At 51.2% G+C, this 20,289-nt stretch overlaps 2 protein-coding genes across 2 annotated transcripts; one reads left to right on the forward strand and one right to left on the reverse strand.

Annotated features, from left to right (window-relative positions):
* The first annotated feature begins 264 nt into the window (after positions 1 to 264).
* CD79B (CD79b molecule) lies at positions 265 to 19,870 on the forward strand. The gene is made up of 6 exons (XM_050935098.1): positions 265 to 437; positions 3,018 to 3,059; positions 6,381 to 6,692; positions 16,280 to 16,398; positions 17,965 to 18,006; positions 19,029 to 19,870. Exons 1-6 carry the CDS (start codon positions 344 to 346, stop codon positions 19,125 to 19,127), a joined length of 708 nt encoding a protein of 235 aa, XP_050791055.1. The 5' UTR covers positions 265 to 343; the 3' UTR covers positions 19,128 to 19,870.
* Positions 7,013 to 9,223, reverse strand: LOC127040647 (uncharacterized). Its single transcript, XM_050935092.1, has 5 exons — positions 8,639 to 9,223; positions 8,125 to 8,530; positions 7,836 to 7,933; positions 7,330 to 7,638; positions 7,013 to 7,170 (listed from the first exon to the last, which is right to left on the reverse strand). The coding sequence occupies exons 1-5, from the start codon at positions 8,664 to 8,666 to the stop codon at positions 7,079 to 7,081; spliced, it is 933 nt and encodes a 310-aa protein (XP_050791049.1). The 5' UTR covers positions 8,667 to 9,223; the 3' UTR covers positions 7,013 to 7,078.
* Positions 19,871 to 20,289: the final 419 nt, after the last annotated feature.

Below are 20,289 nucleotides of genomic sequence, written 5' to 3' on the forward strand. Positions count from 1 at the left end.
ACGATCAAAGCTAGTGTGGGCCGGGCTCCTTGAGCTGGAAATCACACCTCCAACTCCGGTGTAGCATGACCGAAGGGAGACTAATTTACATTCCCCTGCTCCTGCTGACACGTCTCTGCATCTGACCCAGGGGTGGGAAAGATGCACTCAACTGCATAGCCACAGCCCATATCTGAGTCTGTGCTAAACCAAGCCCCTGGGACTGTCCCGGCAGGGCCTGATTTACATCGACAGGAAAGTCCTGTCTTGCTTCGCTAAAGCATTGTAATTTTTAGCACTAAAGAAGAAGCCGGTTGGAGAGTTAGCGGCGTTTCTGTAGCTGCGGCACAAGGCCGGAGTGTTGATGTTTTCCTACCATTTGGTCTCAGAAATGGCTTCCCTCTGCAAGAGTCTGGCAGCTCTCCGCATGCAGCTCTGCCTGTTAGTCCTGATCTCAGGTAGGGTTTTCACGGTTCTTTAATCTTACTGGGGCTATTGGCTGGTGTAGTCAGCATTAACTCTTTATTGGAATTATTCCTAAACGCAGATTCTGCCAACAGAGTATTGAAAGCTCTCCCATTGCACCTGGTCCTGGGTTGGAACGCTAAAGAGCTTCACTTGGAAACGGGATCTCAAATGTCACTCACTTGTTTCTAAGCTTTTCAACCCAAACGCCTTCCATCTTTCAAATCATTTCAGTGTCTGTTTGCACACAGCAAACTTTTCCCAGGAAGGCAGGACCTGGATTTCACAGCATACGCAGCAAGGCAGGAACTCTGGCCTCAGGGCTGCCCAGCGTGGTGGGACCCCAGGGAAAGTAATCACTAGCCTAGGTGATGCCCTTGGCATGTCCAGGCTCTGCTTGGTTTCAGCCCTTTGCTCACTAAGGCGACAGTGGCGTTTTCACTGTTGGGCTCTGCAGTTCTAACCCACGAAACAACCAGCCAGCAGAGAGACGACTGGTGCCAAGTTTAGGTCCCTGGCTTAGGCTGTGTGAGACCCTGCTTCAATTCCCTGCTGTGCTACAGGCATCCTGCATGTCCTTGGCCAAGTTATGTCCTGTCTTTGTGTGTTCTGAACAAGGGCTGTGGTGCCCTGGCCTGCTTCCCAGGGTGGAGGCTAGAGCCACCGAAGCTTGGGGGATATTCAGATGCTGCGGTGATGGGTAACCAGGAAAGAGAAGTGAAACCCTGCCAAGTGTTTCTTGGGAACCTTGCTAAGTAGGTAGTGTAACATCTCCCTTGTTCATGTAGCTGGAGCCCCTCTAGGGCTGCACTGGTTAAGGAGAAATGCTGGGCAGCTACAACTTGCTGTCCAATGTGACTGGAGTAGCAGTGCATGCGCCCTGGGCAGCTGTTGCTTAGATTAACTGGAAGCCCCTCTCTTCCCATGGAAGGAGCAGATGACAGGTGGTTTGGGAACATTAATACACAGAGGCGTCCGCTCGTACAAACTTTCACAAACAAGGTGAACAGCAGGGGCACAGCTATAGAGTGTCAACATTCACTTTCTATGATTAAACCATTACTCTGAATTGTTATTACCACAGCCCGAATGGGCGAGGAGCTGGCAGACAACCACGGAGTAAAGCTACATGTCAGATTTCACCTGACCACCCAGATCAATTTTCATAGAAATAGCAAAGGAGTGAGCTGTGCACTGGAGCGACTCAGTAAACAGAACAGTGCTTCCTGCCCATCTGCCCCACTGGGGAAGTGGTGCAGCCGCTGCAGGATGTCAGGGGAGATGCTGGGCCAGCCGCAGCTGTGCTGTGGGTCTTTTATCGCAGTGTAGTCATACCCTGCGTTCCAGTCCCACACCAGCCCTCTTGGGGGACACAGCCATGTTCATGGTTTATTTACACAATGCAGTAGCACTTTGCACATCCAATAGAGAGACTCGGGCTGGGCCCCAAAGAAACAAGTCTGTACTTCCAAGCTAAACCGAATTCAGGCCACTTCAATTCCTAATCAGAGTGTTCACACAGGGTTTAAATACGGTTTAACTAATTCACTGTAGAAGTTAATTTGGATTAACTCTGTGAGTGACCCCATATAGCAGGCCCTAAGACATATGAGGGGTGTGGAGTGAGCAGGGCTGCCCGGAGGATTGAGGGGGCCTGGGGCAAAGCAATTTCGGGGGCCCCTTTCATAAAAAAAAGTTGCAATACTATAGAATACTATATTCTCATGGGGGCCCCTGTGGGGCCTGGGGAAAATTGTCTCACTTGTCCCCCCCCACCAGGCAGCTCTAGGGGTGAGGGTCACAGCAGGGAGACCAGGCAGTTCCTGGCCTATGGGCTCCACTTCTCTTGACAAGTCTGTTAAAGTTGGTTTTTGTAATGCTGGCGCCGTTGAAATAAGGCTGGGGCCTGACTCTAGAGCAGCTCGTGAGGTGGGGTGCTTAGCTGGGCTCACATGCTAATGGCTTTATTGTCAGCCCCACCTCTCGGCCCTGGTTTACAGCTGGGGAACCAAGGCCCAAGTTCACACAGTCTGTAGCAGAGCAGGAGATGGCCCCCAGGCTCCAAAGGCCCCGGCTAGCGGCTAAACCACCACGCTAGCCAGCGTGTATCAACCCCAGCATGGTGCCGTCCTGAGTTCACTCAAGCCCCAGGCCTGGCTAGCACTCTAACCACTGGCCCAGCCTGCCTCTTGCCCTGAGTCTCAGCCCTGTGACAGAGGACTGGAGCAGCCCCACTCTGGGGCCATGTGGTGTGTGTTCAGTGTGGTGTGCGCTCACAGGTGTCAGATAGTTAATGCTCTGGGCACCCACCGAAGGTAGGTGAGCAACGACTGTCCCCTTCCCCCACCCCAAAGCCACCCAGTGAGTCAGTACTGGAGCCCACCTGACCCTCAGCCCCAGACACGTCCTCCAACCCACGCTGCCTGCTGCCGCAGAGGAAAGTTAGAGACAGAATGTCTGGGAGTGTCAGGCCCCTGGCTCCCATAGCACCTTGAGCCTCCAAATGCCAGGGACTTGTATGGGCCCTAACCCTAACCCTGAGCTGCTTTTTCTGTTCGTCTCCTGTCTTTCAGGTGAGATCTCAGCCTCAAGAAACACCACCCTGCGGAAGTCAGGTCAGTACAGCTGTATAATACAGTGAATCCTCTCCTTTGTGATGCTTGTGTTTTGCCTAGTACACCTCTCAGGTGCCTCCTCCCTCACTGCAAGGTTAAGAGAAAATGAAAATCCTCTAAAGCTGAAACTCAGCTGGTGGCTCCAACCTGTAGTCCCCAGCTGCAGCCACCTGGTAGATCCTGAGGGCCAGATCTTCCATTGGAGTGCTGCTTTACGCCAGCTGAGGGTCTGACCTCAGAGCTTAGGGGCTGGAGAGATTTGTCATTGCCTGGATCTCTTTTACTCTGTTCTGCAACAGAGTGATTACATAGATGCAGTCCAGTGAAAAAGATGAAATGTTATGCTGCAAAGCACAAGACAGAAAAGTAGCTAATCAAATGGAATTAGTAATGATAGAAAGTGATTTTAAAATACCCCAAATAACTCCTATAACACTACATGGAAACCACTCCTAGAAATATTTTAAGAGGATGAGTTAGCTGAGGTTCCTAGCTACTGCCTGTCTCTTTCCCATTATGGTAAATTATCTGTTTCATTCCTAAATATATTTAATGCTTAAACCATTGCAAAAACTTATAACTCAAACCACTACTCATTTCTCTATTAACAATTTATAATCAATATGTTCCTTTTCGAATAGCCCTAGTAATGTGAAAGCAATTCCCAGCCTCTGTAAAATTTGCATATTTCCCCTCATATTTCAGTCCCTTCAGCTCCACTTGTTGGTCACATGTGGACTTTGGCTACAGAATTTGCCATTTCCTCAGAGGAGGGGAACCACAGAAGACATTTGTATCTGAAGTGGTTTTGCTCTGAGACCTTGTTTACATGGGAAAGTTGCAACTATTTAACTTAAATCTGTTCTTAATCCAATTTAATTAAATCAGTGCAACCCCCTGTGAGGATGCTCTTATTTCGATTTAAGAGAATGGCTTATTTTGCTTTATCTTAAACCTGTTCTTCATAGACTTAAGCTAAGCTGAAAAAAAGCTGCTGTACCAAAATAAGGATGTCTACACAGCGGGTTGCATTGGTTTTACTGAATTGGTTTAAATTCACTCCTTATCTTAAATCAGTGCAACCTTCCCATGCAGACAAGTGATAACATCTCCCATGCTGCTGAACAGTGTTTGTACCAGTGCATGCTGGGGAAGTCAGGGCAGCTCTCCCAGAGTGCCCGGGGGACATGCACACAGAGCAGCATGGAGGACAACACACCCCGGGCTGTCTGGTTCTCTGCATGCAGAGTTGGGAGGGGGAAATGGTCTAGCAGACTGGGGTACAGAAAATCTCCCTTCAGTTCCCGTATCAGCCAACGGCCTCCTCACTTGACTTGCATTGCACCTGAGCTGCCCCTCTGTAAAACGGGGATCAGAGTCCCCGGCTCAGGGGTGCTGGGAGACTAAGATCTATTAGTGATTTGCTCTGGGTTTGTGCAGTGCCCGGCAGGGTCATGTCTGGGGCTTCTAGGTGCTACAATCAAACACAGGGAGAGGAGCTGTGTAACTACCGGCCACTTGAGTTTCACAGACAGAGGTAGAGTCTCATCTGTACAGTACCACTGCCCAAGCTGGCTACAGGAGGTCTGTTATGTGACTGGGAAGGGAGACACGACTGGACTTTTCCCAAGGTGTTGACCCAGAGCCAGCCTGGCTGGGGAGGGCAGATATGTACTGTAACAATTAGAGACTCACCTGGTGCCAGTCAGCCCTATGACTGGGCACTGCCACAATGCGAATCAATGACAGTGATTATAATAAAAGCACTAGGGCCAATTCATATACCAGTGTTCCCTATAGCTCCTCTCCTCCGAGAAAATAAATGCTGCAGTCCCAATCAGCCTGGGAACTGGCCTTGGGGACCAAAACGCCTTCAAAAGATGCAGAGTTGCTCGTGAGACTGGAATGCTGGGAGCGAGATCTGACCAATTGTTCTAGCGCCATTGACGGTTCATCGAAGGGAAACACAGTGCACATTTTAACGACTTGGGTTCGCGATGGTGGGATTTTGAACCAAAGGAACCTTAAAGTAGCTCAGTACCCCTCATTGTAATCAGACACATTGCATACTGGCAGGGGCGGCGCTATGTATTTTGCCACCCCACGCACAGCAGTCAGGTGGCTTTCGGCAGCACACCTGTGGGAGGTCCACCGGTACCGCGCCTTCGGCGTACCTGCCACCGAATTGCTGCTGAAGCCATGGGACTGGCAGACCTCCCGTAAGCATGCCACTGAAGGCAGCCTGACTGCCCCCCTCACGGCAACCGGCACAGCACCGCCCGCCGCTTTCCGCCCCAGGCATGCGTTTGGTGCCTGGAGCTGCCCCTGCATACTGGAGAAGTGAGCTAAGGCTATTGACGATAAACGTAACACTATGGTGCTTTTTGTTTGATACTGTTTAAGGCTGAAGCTTTGCTCTGTTCCTAGTGTGCTGTGAGATACCACAGGGGTTAGGAACAGAGGTTTTTCCTCTCTAATGTAAGCTGCCCACAGTTACTAATTTAGCTGCTTGATTTTCTGTCTTTTCCAAATTATTCGTTGTTTTATAATTATGAAAGGCAGAAATAACCTGGGAAGCGATAAAATCAAATAACTAAATTAGCAGCTGTGAGCGGCTAGCATTAGAGAGGAAAAGCGTCCTTGAGTGTTACAAATGAGTAGTGGTTATTCATGATTTTCTGAAGCAGCTGAATTAAATGCTACTTATAAGGAATAATTGAATACAAATGCAATACTGTGTATATGTAACTCAGCAATTTAGTATTTAACTGCTAAAAATTCCTATGAATGACTTCAGAATAAACACAGAATGGATATATTTCTTCGTCACTTCATAGAAATGTAATGGCTGTGCAAACTTTAAATAATTAAAACTGGTCAAAAATGTTTCCATTGAAACTTAGTGATGGTTCTGTGCAGTGTAATAGCAGCAGTATGTGTGGTGTGGGGCAGTCACATCGTGGCCTTGTGAGAACCTTGTGCACATCTTGACTTGCGTAGTGTTTCAGACTCTAACTTCCACGAGCGCTACGAGCTTTGGCACGTGCCCCGTGCCTGATGCTCGCCCAGAAGCTGGTGCCCACAGAAGCAAAGCTGCAGTTTGCACACCCACAGCATTGTAATCCTTCCTATCGCAATTTATGTCAACCTACATTTCTGCATTCGGTGAGCGTTTCCAGTCATTTGCCAGGACGCATGCTGCGTTAGTAGCCCTGGGATGGTCCCTATTAGCCCACAGACATCACAGGGAAGAACTGGAGGAGCTAATAAGATGCAGTGTTATCAATTTACCTTCCTGGCCTGGTTTTGTCTCCTCCTCAGATATGGTCTGTTCAAACTTCCGGCAGCACCCTCGTTACATCGCTGCCAAAAAGAACACCCAAGTTCACTTCATCTGCCACTCCCGCAACTCAGACGACGTGCAGTGGTACAAAATGACTGGACAGGACAAAACCCCCCGGGTGATAGATGTGAATGGCCCGAGGGTGTATGAGGAGAGGAATCTGTCGTTTGTAATGATCATCTTCAGCAAAATTCAGCCTGAAGACAACGGCATTTACTTGTGTGAAAATAAGAGCCTGGCTCACAATCTGGGACGGATACGCACGTGTGGGAGTGAACTGAGAGTAATAGGTGAGATGCGCTATCGCTGTCTCTGTCTAACCCCAGACACACCCATCTATCTATCTGTCCATCTATCCCTATACACACCCCTCTGTCCCCATACACACCCATCTGTCCATCTGTCCCCCCCACACCCATCTACCCCCCACACACCCATCTGTCCCCATACACACCCATCTGTTCATCTGTGCCCACACACACATCTGTCCCCAAACACTCCCATCTGTCCATCTGTCACCATACACACTCACCTGTCCATCTGTCCCCCCACACACAAATCTGTCCATCTGTCCCCCACACACATCTGTCCCCAAACACTCCCATCTGTCCATCTGTCCCCCCCACACCCATCTGTGCCCACACACATCTATCTGTCCCCACACATACCCATCTGTTCATCTGTCCCCACACACACTCATCTGTCCCCACACACACCCATCTGTCCATCTGTCCCCATACACACCCATCTGTCCCCATACACACCCATCTGTCCATCTGTCCCCCCCACACCCATTTGTGCCCACAGACACCTATCTGTCCCCACACATACCCATCTGTTCATCTGTCCCCACACACACCTATCTGTCCCCATACACATCCATCTGTCCATCTGTCCTCATACACACCCATCTATCTGTCCCCAAACACACCCATCTGTCTCCCCATACACCCATCTGTCCCCATACACACCCATCTGTCCCCAAACACACCCATCTGTCCATCTGTCCCCAAACACACCCTTCTGTCCCCACACACACCCATCTGTCCATCTGTCCCCATACACACTCATCTGTCCATCTGTCCCCCCACACACCCATCTGTCCCCCCACACACCCATCTGTCCATCTGTCCCCAAACACACCTATCTCTCCCCCCCACACCCATCTGTCCATCTGTCCCCACACAGACCCATCTGTCCATCTGTCCCCAAACACACCTATCTGTCCCCCCCACACTCATCTGTCCATCTGTCCCCATAGACACCCGTCTGTCCTCATACACACCCATCTGTCCATCTGTCCCCACACACACCCATGTGGCCATCTGTGCCCCCCACACCCATCTGTCCATCTGTCCCCATACACACCCATCTGTCCCCCCCACACCCATCTGTCTCCATACACACCCATCTGTCCATCTGTCCCCACACACACCCATCTGTCCCCACACACACCGATCTGTCCATCTGTCCCCATACACACCCATCTGTCTCCACACACACCCATCTGTCCATCTGTCCCCAAACATACCTATCTGTCCTTCCCACACCCATCTATCCATCTGTCCCCATACACACCCATCTGTCTCCACACACACCCATCTGTCCATCTGTCCCCAAACACACCTATCTGTCCCCACACACACCGATCTGTCCATCTGTCCCCATACGCACCCATCTGTCTCCACACACAGCCATCTGTCCATCTGTCTCCAAACATACCTATCTGTCCACCCCACACCCATCTGTCCATCTGTCCCCATACACACCCATCTGTCCCCACACACACCCATCTGTCCATCTGTCCCCACACACACCCATCTGTCCCCACACACACCCATCTGTCCATCTGTCCCCCCACACACCCATCTGTCCCCACACACACCCATCTGTCCCCCTACACACCCATCTCTGCATCTGTCCCCATACACACCCATCTGTCCCCATACACACCCATCTGTCCATCTGTCCCCATACACACCCATCTGTCCCCCCACACACCCATCTGTCCATCTGTCCCCATACACACCCATCTGTCCCCACACACACCCATCTGTCCATCTGTCCCCAAACACACTCATCTGTCCTCCCCACACCCATCTGTCCATCTGTCCCCACACACACCCGTCTGTCCCCACACACACCCATCTGTCCATCTGTCCCCATACACACCCATCTGTCCATCTGTCCCCCCTCACACCCGTCTGTCCCCATACACTCCCATATGTCCCCCCACACACCCATCTGTCCCCATACACACCCATCTGTCCATCTGTCCCCCCTCACACCCGTCTGTCCCCCCACACACCCATCTGTCCCCATACACTCCCATATGTCCCCCCACACACCCATCTGTTCCCATACACACCCATCTGTCCATCTGTCCCCATACACACCCATGTCCCCATACACACCCATCTGTCCATCTGTCCCCCCCACACCCATCTATCTATTCCCATACATACCTATCTATCTGTCCACCTGTCCCCACACACACCCATCTAATCTATCTGTCCCCATACACACCCATCTATCTATCTGTCCCTCTGTCCCCATACACATATCTATCTATCTACCTATCTCATACGGATTTTTTTCAAGTTTTCTACTTTAAACCTTTGGATGGAATTTTCAAAGGCGCCGAAGGGATTTGGCATCTAGCTCCCACTCCAGTGGGATCCCTTATGATTAAGGCTGATTTTTTCATAGAGGTCGACGAAGTCACAGGGAATCTGTGACTTCCGGTGACTTCCGTGACTTCAGCCCATGGTGGCTGGGAGCTGTGACCGCCGCAGGTGGCAGAGGGGACCCTGGAGCTCCAAGTGGCCCCCGCACATAGGTGCGGGAAGTAGGGGTGTGGGGGGTGCTGCAGCACCCCCAGATTTTATGCAGGGTCCCTGCTGCCGGCTGTGCATATGGTGTCTCAGCTACTGGCCATGCTCCCAGCCACACATGCAGGGTCCTGGCTGCCGGTCCCACACACAGGGCTCTGCTACTGGCCCCACACCTGCCCCCAGCCTCGGCCCCCTTATCCCTCTTCATGTCCCCCTCCCCTCCTGGAGATACGGCCCTGCTCCTGGCCTCAGCTCTGGCAGATAAAAAGTTTGGGGATAGTTTTGTTGGCTTTCAGCACCTCCACTATAAAAAGGGTGTCAACGCCATTGTCCCCGCAGCTGCCTGTCTGCTTCACGCAGTGTAGAGACCCTACAGCTAAGCTCTCCATTTTATCATGGCTGTTTAAGGTAAAAGTCATGGACAGGTCACAAGCCTTTTTACTAAAAATAGCCATGACAGAATCTTAGCCTTAATGACGATGCTTTGAAAATCCCAGTCTGACCCATTGACATGGCAATACAGAACCGTCTGGATCCATTAGCAGCCACACAGCAAGAAGGGGCTGTGGCACAGATCCCAACAGCAAAGGAGCCCTGTCTTCTGATGCCGGGTATGTCAGGGTGGGTTTGAATTTCAGTAAGACATTTGGCACTTCCCAATCCAGATTAATAAAAGGGACCATTTGGGCCTTCAGCCATTCCCATTGTGGCAATTGAGCCCCAAGGTTCTTCGCATGCTTTCTGACTTATTTCAGCTCCCATTTCTCTCCCCTTCAGAATACGCTCTAGTTCAGCCACAAGCCATTGGGTTAGATGCAGGAATCCACAGGAGAGTTTGTCTGGCTTGTATTACGCAGGAGGGCAGACTAGAGGATCTAATGGCCTTTCCTGGCCTTAAAATCTATGGATGCATGTGACTCTATGAATCTGTGTGCTGGAAGCTATGAAACACAGGAACAAATGTGCAAACCATTGCTGAGACTGTCAGCTGTTTGGGGCAAGGACTGTGTCTGCCTCTATTTCTGTACAGCACTCTGCACAATGGGGCCAAGCAGGAATGAGGCCCATAAGCGCAGTCCCAGAATACCCAGGAAATGATAAGAATATTATCATTCCAGAAAGGTTGTGTAAAAAAGCCCCTTTTCACACTGTAAAATCCAAAAGATCAGAGAACTTGCACTATGGGTGTGAATACTCACACTACATGTCTAACTTACACCTACCAACCTGAGGACATTCGGCCTGGAGAACCAGGTGTCTAACTGAGAACAGGCTGCTTACCCTGGAGAATGAAGGTGCCAGTCATCCCTGCAGTTCAATGGGGCAAGTGCCATTGCTGGCACATCCCCTATACTGTAAGCTCTTTAGGGCAGGGACCATCCCTCTGTTCTGCGTTTATTCAGTGCCTGGCACAATGGGGTCCTGATCCATGACGGGAGCTCCCAGGTGCTACCACAATCTTCTTCCTCTTTCTTGCCACTTCCCTATTTGGGGTTGGGGACTTGTATAGCCTTCTTCCAAAACTCGTGACTGTACGACTGGCTGTTGTGCAAATTGGTGTCTCTAACTTCTGTAGATACTGTTGTACAGACAAAACTACACAGCTTCTTTTCAGGGGGCAAGACAAAGATGCCACATTTACTATGATAACACAATTTGATTTATGACCAATAACTAATATTTTAATCCTTATACACACACATTATACCTAATATCTATACACACACACACACATCCATCAGATGTTCTGCAGCTGCCGCATAGTTTCCAGTCCTGGACATAGCTTGAGTTCGTGGCTTGATTTTGCAGCTTGGGTTCGTAGCTTGTGGCGGTAACTGGCCAGGAAAGCCGGGCACAAGGACAAGCTGGGTCTCTGTTGGGCCTGCACCGATGTCGTTCCATGTTGGCAGCAGAATGTTACCCTCCAAAGTCTCCCATCTCACCCATCCTTTTTGTAGGCTTCAGTTTGAATCCAGAGTCTATAGGTCTTGCTGTGTCACGCTGCCTCTGGGTTTGGTAATTGATCACCCGTCAATTGCAGGCGTGATTTCAGCCTCTGACCTGGCTTTGATCTTCCTTCTATTGTACCTTTCCTTTTTAGGGTGGACTCTTCTTAGGGTACGTCTAGACTACCTGCCGTATCGGCGGGTAGCAATCAATTTCTCGGGGATCGATATATCGCGTCTCATCTAGACGCGATATATCGATCCCCGAACGTGCTCCCGTCGACTCCGGAACTCCACCAGGGCGAGCGGCGGTAGTGGAGTTGACAGGGGGAGTCACGGACATCAATCCCACACAGTGAGGACAAGAGGTAAATCGATCTAAGATACTTCGACTTCAGCTACGCTATTCACGTAGCTGAAGTTGCGTATCTTAGATTGATCCCACTCCCTAGTGTAGACCAGCCCTTACTTTGTTAGGGCTCTTGTCTGCATCTTCAGCCGGTGATGTTTGAACTCTATTTCATCAGGACAGGCTGGGGCCGGAGCCTGATTTCATCATCCATACATGCCTCATTCACACATCTAAACTAAACTAATAAGATTACAGCAGGGTTTGCAAGAATGAAGATTGGAGGAAGCTTTTACAAAATGGAGTGAGCGTTTTAAAATGGGGTTTGAATTACAATATGGCAAACAGTGAACAGAAGTTACAATGTAGGCAAGTGTAGTGAATGGTGAACAGAAGTTATATTAATAAAGTGAACAATTAAAAACAATTTCATTTATCAGTTCTACAATATCTGCTTCACGTACCTATTCTTCGGCCTCCTCCTTGCTTGTCTTCCACCCCCAATCACTGAAAGGGTCATCCTACCAATAGCACTCCCAGGTCTCCACTGGACACAACCACACCAACATACCCTAGCCTCCATCAACTTGTTCTCAATTGGGGAAATCTGCATTAGGCCCCTCACAACTTCTTTCCATTTCCTATTATAGCATGTCCATCCATTTAACCATCTCAACATCTTCATTCCCATGGTAGAGAACATACTGAACGCCTTTCCCATAGGTGGCCAAGTCTCTGTCCTGTACATTGAGATGGGTTGAATTGCAATGTTTATCCACCCTACCTTTTAACTTGATTGCCATATTTTTATCACAGAGAACTGGGGTCAGCTCCTGCCATTCGCACCAACCAGCTAGGCACTCCTACAATACAGGTAATAAATAAATGAATAGATTCCCCAGGCCAAAAGGAACCACTGTGTTCATCCAGTCTGACCTCCCACATAACATAGGTCAGAGCACTGCCCCAAAATTACTCCTAGAGCAGATCTTGTAGAAAAACATCCAATCCTGATTTAAAAGCTGCCAGAGATGACCATGACCCTTGGTAGGTTGTTCCAATGGTTAATGTTAAACATGGGTATCTTATTTCCAGGCTGAATCTGTCTAGCTTCATCTTTCACCCATTGGATCATATTAGACTTTTCTTTGCTAGATTGACTATTACCAAGCATTTGTTCCCCACGTAGGTACTTACAGACTGTGATCAAGTCACCCCTGAACCTTCTCTTTGTTAAGCTACATAGATTGGGCTTCTGGAGTCTATCACTACAAGGCAGGTTTTCAAAACCTTTAATCATTCTCCTGGCTCCTCTCTCAACCCTCTCCAATGTATCATCATCTTTCTGGAATTGTGAACACCAGAACTGGACACGGTATTCCAGGAGTGGTTGCATCAGTGCCAAATACGGAGGTAAAATAACCTCTCTTCTGCTACTCAGAATTACCTGGTTTATACATCCCAGGCTCACAGTAGCTCTTTTGGCCAAGGTGTCCCCCTGGGAGTTCATGTTTAGCTGATTAACCACGATGACCCTCAAACCTTTTCCAGAGTCCCTGCTTCCCTGGGCAGCCCCCTCCAGTGCCACAGCAAGGGCGAGGCGAGGGAGACACTTGCCTCGGGCGCACAAAGTGGCGGAGATGGAAAAAAAGCCGCTGGCCCAGAGATATTTATAACCCGGGTGATCTCCCCCCCGCCCTCCCCGAATGTCCCCCAGCCCCGACTTGCTCCTCCCTCTCTCCCCTGCAGCTCCATGCTGCCTCCCTTCAGCAACTGCTGCCACTGGGTCGTAGTGCCCCCCTCCACTACAGCCAGGGCAGACTGACTCTGAGCCTGCCCTTCCCCCTCGACCCTTTCATTTTCCAGTGGGACCCTCCAGCAGCTCAGGGCCCCCCCCACAGTCACCACTCCTGCCCTATGTTGGGCAAGGAGGCAGCCCCATCCTCCACCCCCAGTGAGGCTACAGTCAGGGGCAACAGCAGGGGGGGAGGCGCATGCAGCATCCCCAGCACCCACCACAGGGAAGCGAGGGAGATTTCTGGACCTGAGAGGGGCCCTAGGAGCACATGCAGAGACAGTGGTGTGGGTGAGTGTGCTGCTGGGGGGGCAGGAAAGGGGGCTTCTCCCCCAGAGCTTGCTGCTGCCAGCAGGGAAAGGGCTGGGGGGAGTCCTCCTCTCTGGCCCCTGTCCCGGAGCAGCCTGCCTGCACCCCAAACTCATCCCCAGCCCTGCCCCACCTCAGAGCCCAGACCCCCAGTCAGAGCTTTCAACCCCACACCATACCCTCTGCCCGAGCCCTGAGCTCCTCCACCACCCCAAACACCTTATCCCCAGTCCCATCCAGAGCCCTCACCTCCTACATCCCTACCCTCGCCCTGAGCCCCTCCCACACCCCAACCCTCCCATTCCCAGCCCCAGACAGAGCCCTCACCCCTACTCTCACCCTGAACCCCTCCCACATTCCAAACCCCTCATATGCAGTCATAACCCACAGCCCTCACACCTGCACCCCATCCCTCTGGAGCCCTCCCATCCCCAAACTTCCTCCCAGAGCCTGCACCCCAATCCCCGGCCCCAGCCTAAGGCCTGCACCCCAGACCTCCTCCCTCACCCAAACTCCCTCCCAGAGCCTGGGGTGGAGTTTGGGCAGGGGCGAGTTCTGTGGACCACCAACATTTCTACAAACCTGCCACCCCTGATCCTGCCATGCAGACCTGAACTCCCAGCATTCTCAGGACACATGCTGATCCCTAGTGGCCACTGCTGATATCCAGCACCTCCCTCCTCTCTTAACCTGTGAGTCCTTCTCTGGATTGGAACTGGACTGGAACCAAAGACCATCCTGGAAGCAACATTACCAGCCCAAGCAGTCAAAAATCATGAGTTAGACCCTCCAAAATCACAGGCTCTACTGCCGCCGCTTCATTCATTCTTCAATGGCAATTTGGCAGCAGGCCCTTCCCTCCGAGAGGGACTGAAGGACTTGCCACCGAAGAGCCGGCCCTGGGGGGGGTGCAATTTTATATTCTTGCCTCGGGCGCAAAAATACCTAGTTACGGCTCTGGCCCCCTCCCCAATCCTGTAAGTATGGCTGGCATTCTTTGTTCTTAGATGTGCCCATTTACATTTAGCTGTATTAAAACGCACATGGTTTGCATGTGCCCATCTTACCAAGTGATCCAGACTGCGCTGAATCAGTGTCCTGACCCCTTCATTACTTACCATTTCCCGTGTCATCTCAAACATGCTCAGCGATGATTTTGTGTTTTCTTCCAGGTCATTAATAATGTCGTGGTAATTAGTGTAGGGCCAAGAACCAAGTCCTGCAGAACTCTGATGGAAACACACCTGCTCAATGCTGATTCCCTGTTCACAGTTACATTTTGAGACCTATCTGTTACCCTGATAACAGAAAGAACAGGAGTATTTGTGGCACATTAGAGACTAGCAAATTTATTTGAACATAAGCTTTCGTGGGCTACAGGCCCACTTCATTGGCTGCATGGAGTGGAAGCCCTAGCTCTCCTGGCCAATGGCTCTGGGACTGGCTCCAGTCCCTCACACTGGGTTGTATATCTTTGTGGTGCTGCTCTGGGCTCCGTCACACACACATGGGAGTAGCATGCCCAAGGCACTGTGTCGAGGGGACAGCGCGTGCTTTGGGTTGGTGCCAAGTCTCTGGTGCAGATACCACCAGGTTCACCTGGAAGGCCAGGAAAAGTCATTTGGATGCCCTGCACTTGTCACCTTCTGAGCATGTCACATTCAGAATGGGCTGTTTGCTGCCCTGAATGACCTGTGACCTGGGTGCCCATGAGGTGGTGCTGACAAGGTCCTTCCATTGCAAGCCCAGCTCTGTGTGGCATGGGGAGGCTACTTGCTTTGCTGTCTGGGCAGCATTTCAGGGAGACGTTCCCCATCCCCAGAGCAGGGCCCATGGAGCTGGCCATCCCTCAGCACTCACAGATCAACTGCCATGCCCACAGATCACAAGATGGACTTAAAATCATGAGATTTTAAACTGGTGTTCTCTTTATTTCCCTTCTGGGTCTGGATCCTTTAGGGTTAGTGTCTTCAAGCTTTTATCCATGCCTGGGAGGTCATGTACTTACTTTTAAAAACAAACCAAGCAAACATAAAACCCCCAAAAGCTGACACTCTTGTGTATTCACCTAACTCCCAGAGCTGGGATTTAGCACCAAATATCATGAGACTAGTGAGAAAATCACAATAGCAGGTGACATTGCAGGCTAGTGGCCCAGGCTAGGTAGATGGGGGCAAGTATGGAAAAGGGGATGAATCACTACTCCTAAGGGAGGAGAGGCTCTCAGAAGTACAGAGAGGAGGAGAGAAGAGGTGCTGATGAGAGGTCACAGCAAACAGCCAGTCAGGGAAGCTCTTGAATCAACTGAGAGGTTTTTCTCCATCAGAAAAGCAAGTCTGTGATGCTCACTGGGTGCAAAGGGGGCTGCTGTGAAAGCAAAGCAGGCATCGTTCTTTCTTTCTTTCTTAAAAGAATTTCCTTTATCTATTTTTCTTTTCACCCATTCACTCACTACTGCATGCAGAACGCTGGGGTGCGCTCTGGAGCCGGAGTCAAGGGCGAGGCGTCCCTTTCACGCTAAGTTCCTCCTCCTAGGCCCTTACAGCTGTTCTGTAACAAAATTCCAGCCAGCTCCTGCTCCTCCCGTCTGGGAGAGACACTGCAAAGGGTTCAAGGCACCTTCCTGCCGTTGCCTCATTTGTAGGTTTCAGCACCATTGAGCAGGTCCAGAGACGGAACAGTGTGAAAGACATCATCATCATGATCCAGTCCATTCTCCTGGTCATCTTCGTGAGCGTCCCCATGCTCCTGCTCCTGGAGAAAGTGAGTATTGGGCTCCTCCTACTGAAATACCGTTCAAGGATGTGCATTGACCATCCATAGTGTGAGGCATCTTGGAATGTCTCAGCATGACCTGTTGGGGGACCACGTTTCTAGGCCTGTCTGGTCACCATCATCCCAGGCTCCCAGCCATCGCTCTGAGCTGTGCTGAGGATGGGGAGAAGTCTCCTATATTTTCTAGGGAGCAGAGGGCTAATGGCCCTGGAACCAGGGCAGGCGTATCGCCTTCGCTGGGGGGATATAGAGCTGTGTCACAAGAGGCTCCATTTCCATTGTGTCTATTCAGCCAATGGGCTCTTCCTGACAGCTTCCTCTGAGAACTGAGGTACCTGGGCTAGGTCCCAGAGGCAATGCAAAAGATGGAGGATAGCTAGTCCCTTCCACCCACTGCTTCGCAATTAGGGGGGAGTTATATGGGATTTTGCCATCTGGGCCCCCACCAACAGCTGGCAGAGGCCTGGAGGAACAGCAAGGGGTTGCACTGCCTCAGCCTGGTGGCCCCTCTTGGCTGTCGAAAGGTGTAGGCCAGGGACGTCTACACTACAGGAGCTACAGCTCCCAGCTATGCCGCGGGAAGTCTGTAGTGTAGACGCACACCACGGCGACAGAAGTGGTTTTTCCGTCATGCTAGGAACTCTACCTCCTGGGCGACGGTTGCTAGCGTGATGGAAGCAGTCTGCCACTGACCTCACTGCAGCTACACTGGGGGTTAGTTTGGCACCACTGCAGCACTCAGGGGCTGTGGATTTTTCACACCCCTGAGTACCGCAGCTATGTTGACCTGAGTTTTAAATGTAGACCAGGCCTCAGGGAGGAACATCTGTCTTCCTTTGCTTGGAGGAATAAAGCATTTAGCCCCGGGGAGCCCTGGAAGCATCTGGAATTCCCCTGGGAAGATCTGGGTCTAATAGGTTAGTGGGGATAGGGCAGAGATGAGGGGGGCAGAGTGAGGGCAGCCAGCTTCAGCAGTGTTACTGAGCATGCTCAGCCCATGTGAGCAAATCTGGGGGACACATGACCCTGCATGCCCCCCATATGTCGCCTCTGATAGCGGTTCAGTTATGTCTCCTGGCTCCTCCAAGGGAAACTGTCATCAGGAGTCTGGGCACTGACGGTGCACACCTCAGGCTTAGATCTGGGGTGGGGCTGGCATGGCTCGGGCGAACGCAGGCCCCTGGCACCCAGACAGCTCACTGTTATCGCTGGCACCTGGGTTGTGCTGAGTGCATCACACGGCTTAACCTGGGTTGGTTTACACCAAGGACTCAGCGTAAACCCAGGACATCGCAATAGGAGACATGCCCAGGCCATTCACACACACCATGCTGAGTGGGTCTGTTCTTGGATGGCCCCACTCCGCCGAGGGCACAGCTGCCCCATCATGCAGTGCTTGGCAACACCCTGGTTTTACACCCACTTGGGATACTTTGGGGGGAAACATTTAATGACACAGACATTCTGGTAGCAACCCAGGGAGAGCCCAGCAATAGCAGAACATTGTGGTAAGGAATATCACCACAATATCCTGTGCTTCTCCCTTCCCACTAGGGTGACGGCAAGGCCAGCTCTGATGAGGACCATACCTATGAGGTAAGTTAACAATATCATGTTAATTAGGTTAATAATAGTTAATATAATAGGAATATTTTTGAAGAGTGAGCTGGGCAGGGCAGGGTTTCAGATGTACATTGCGAGCTGAAGGGGAGGAGAAGTGGATCTTTAAGACTGACGTCCTTTCTCCCAAGTGTGTGTTATGTATTGGAGAAGTGATGCTGGAATCGTTTTTGGAGTGACGGTGCTGAGCTGCATCTCTGCTTACCTCGCCTTGTCTGCACCCCCCAGCATCCCCTAGAGCTGGAGCCAGGAGCAAGGCTGTGGCTCTGGGAGGGGAGAGACACAGACAGGGGTAAAGCGGCAGAGGCTGGGGCCACAGCTAGGGGTGGGTGTGGAGCCCCAGGCATGGGGCCAGTGGCTGAGCGGGACCCCGGGCTGGCAGCCAGGACCCTGCATGCAGAGCTAGCAGCTGGTCCTATCCCTGGGCGGGACCCTGGGGCTGGCACAAAACGTAGGTGTGCTGCATCATCCCATGCAGCCCTACTTCCCGTGCCTACGTATTAGAGTTAAATAAATACTAACAAACCATGCAAACCTGAGCGTTTCAAACAGCTTGCCTTGAAATCCTTTCCCCTCTCAGACTTTAGGGCTGTCATAGTGCCACTAGTTCTCCGGTCATCTACAGAGTCTGCCAGAGTAGACAAGGCCTGAATTTCTATCTAAAATAAGCAGAAGGAAACAACTAAACCCTGTCAGGTTCTCTGTAAATCATGAAGAAGCAAAAAAGGCACCAGTCCATTATATCCCTGGGAATGAGCCTGAAGCTGGCAAGGCCAGGCCAGCCTTGGAGATGGGAGGGAGGGAGGGCTGGGGCTGGTGGCGCGGAGTCAGCCTTGGTAAAGCTCTTCTGCCAGCTACCATCACACTGAATTCCCAGTTCCACCCTAAGCTCGGCTTGCGCAGCAACGGGTGAGCCCTGGGAGGCCCCTGGGCGTATCGCATGGCCGAACCGGGTCCCTGGGAACGTTTCCTCCTCAGTCTCCCTCTCCTTTGCACAGGGCTTAGAGATCGAACAAACTGCCACCTACGAAGACATTGCACCTCTGCGGGATGTAAAAGCCAAGTGGACAATTGGGGAGCATCCGGGCCAGGAGTGAGGGGCTCTGCACCCAGGCGACTTGCCTACCTTAGTGGCACAGTTTCTTGCACCGCTGTGCCTGCGAGCTACCCACTGATGCTGGAGGAATGGGGATTCCTGGCTCCTGCCATGGGCTGCGGCTGTTACAGACTCATGCGTGGCAGGGCAACACCACAAACTGCAACAAGATGACGGGACGTTGCCAGTAGCTCCCACCTCCCTGCCGCACGCAGCTGCCTCCTGTAACCGTTAGTACAGCTTGCTTGAGTTTTTGGTGTTGTATAGTCAGTGCTTGCTTTTCTGAGTCTGTATCCAGATCTGGGTGGGAGCTGGCCAAGACGATTTTAGCCTGGAAGTTGCTGTTATTATCTCAACACACAAGCCCCTAGGTGCATGTACAGAAATGAGTAGCAAGCTGCCACCAACTGGCAGCAAACAGCAAGTTAACCTCAGCCTGAGTTAGGCAGCTAAAAGAACCTGGTAGCAGCAGATCACTTTAGTCTCTGAGGCCCTGGGCCTAGGAAGGAGAGACAGGTTTGCAGAGACGACAGATTCACAGAGGGCTGGAATGTGATCACTTTACTCATGTTGAACCGAACCTTCCACTGCGCGTGAAGTTATTATGACTCCCTGTAGCAAGATGCTACACAACGGGAATGAAGTTCTACCAAGTGTGAATTAGGGTGTCCCAGCAAAGTGTGGAAATTGTGGGATCAAAATATCCAACTGCTTTTTAAAGTTTTAATAAACACAATGAATCAGTGTCCTGCTCCTCCTGTTACCACCGCCTGGAGTCAGACTGGCTCCTTACTGCACAGCGCGTGGCTCAGATGCATAGTCTAGGGACTCTCTCATTGAGCAACTTGTCTAGGTGCGTGGGCCGTTATCATGATGCTGGGATCTCAGGCAGGTTCTGTACTAAGGGATACCAAAGATCATTTCACATCAACACACTCACCAGAAGGGGTTTTCCATGGACCAGAGCATGGAACATTCCTTCAGTGCTAATTGATATTAAGCAGGCTTATTATTAAAATCCACTAATTTGTCTAAGCAGCACTTTAGGCCACAGTTTCTGCTGCACGGACTTTCCTTTGCAAGAGGAGAAATCTGACTGGGTGGAATGATACCAGCAAAATCTTGCATCTGGCTCACCTCGCCAGGCCCTTTAGGTCTGCCTG

The sequence above is a fragment of the Gopherus flavomarginatus genome, chromosome 25, assembly GCF_025201925.1.
Source record: "Gopherus flavomarginatus isolate rGopFla2 chromosome 25, rGopFla2.mat.asm, whole genome shotgun sequence".
In the NCBI taxonomy this organism is placed as follows: Eukaryota; Metazoa; Chordata; order Testudines; family Testudinidae; genus Gopherus; species Gopherus flavomarginatus.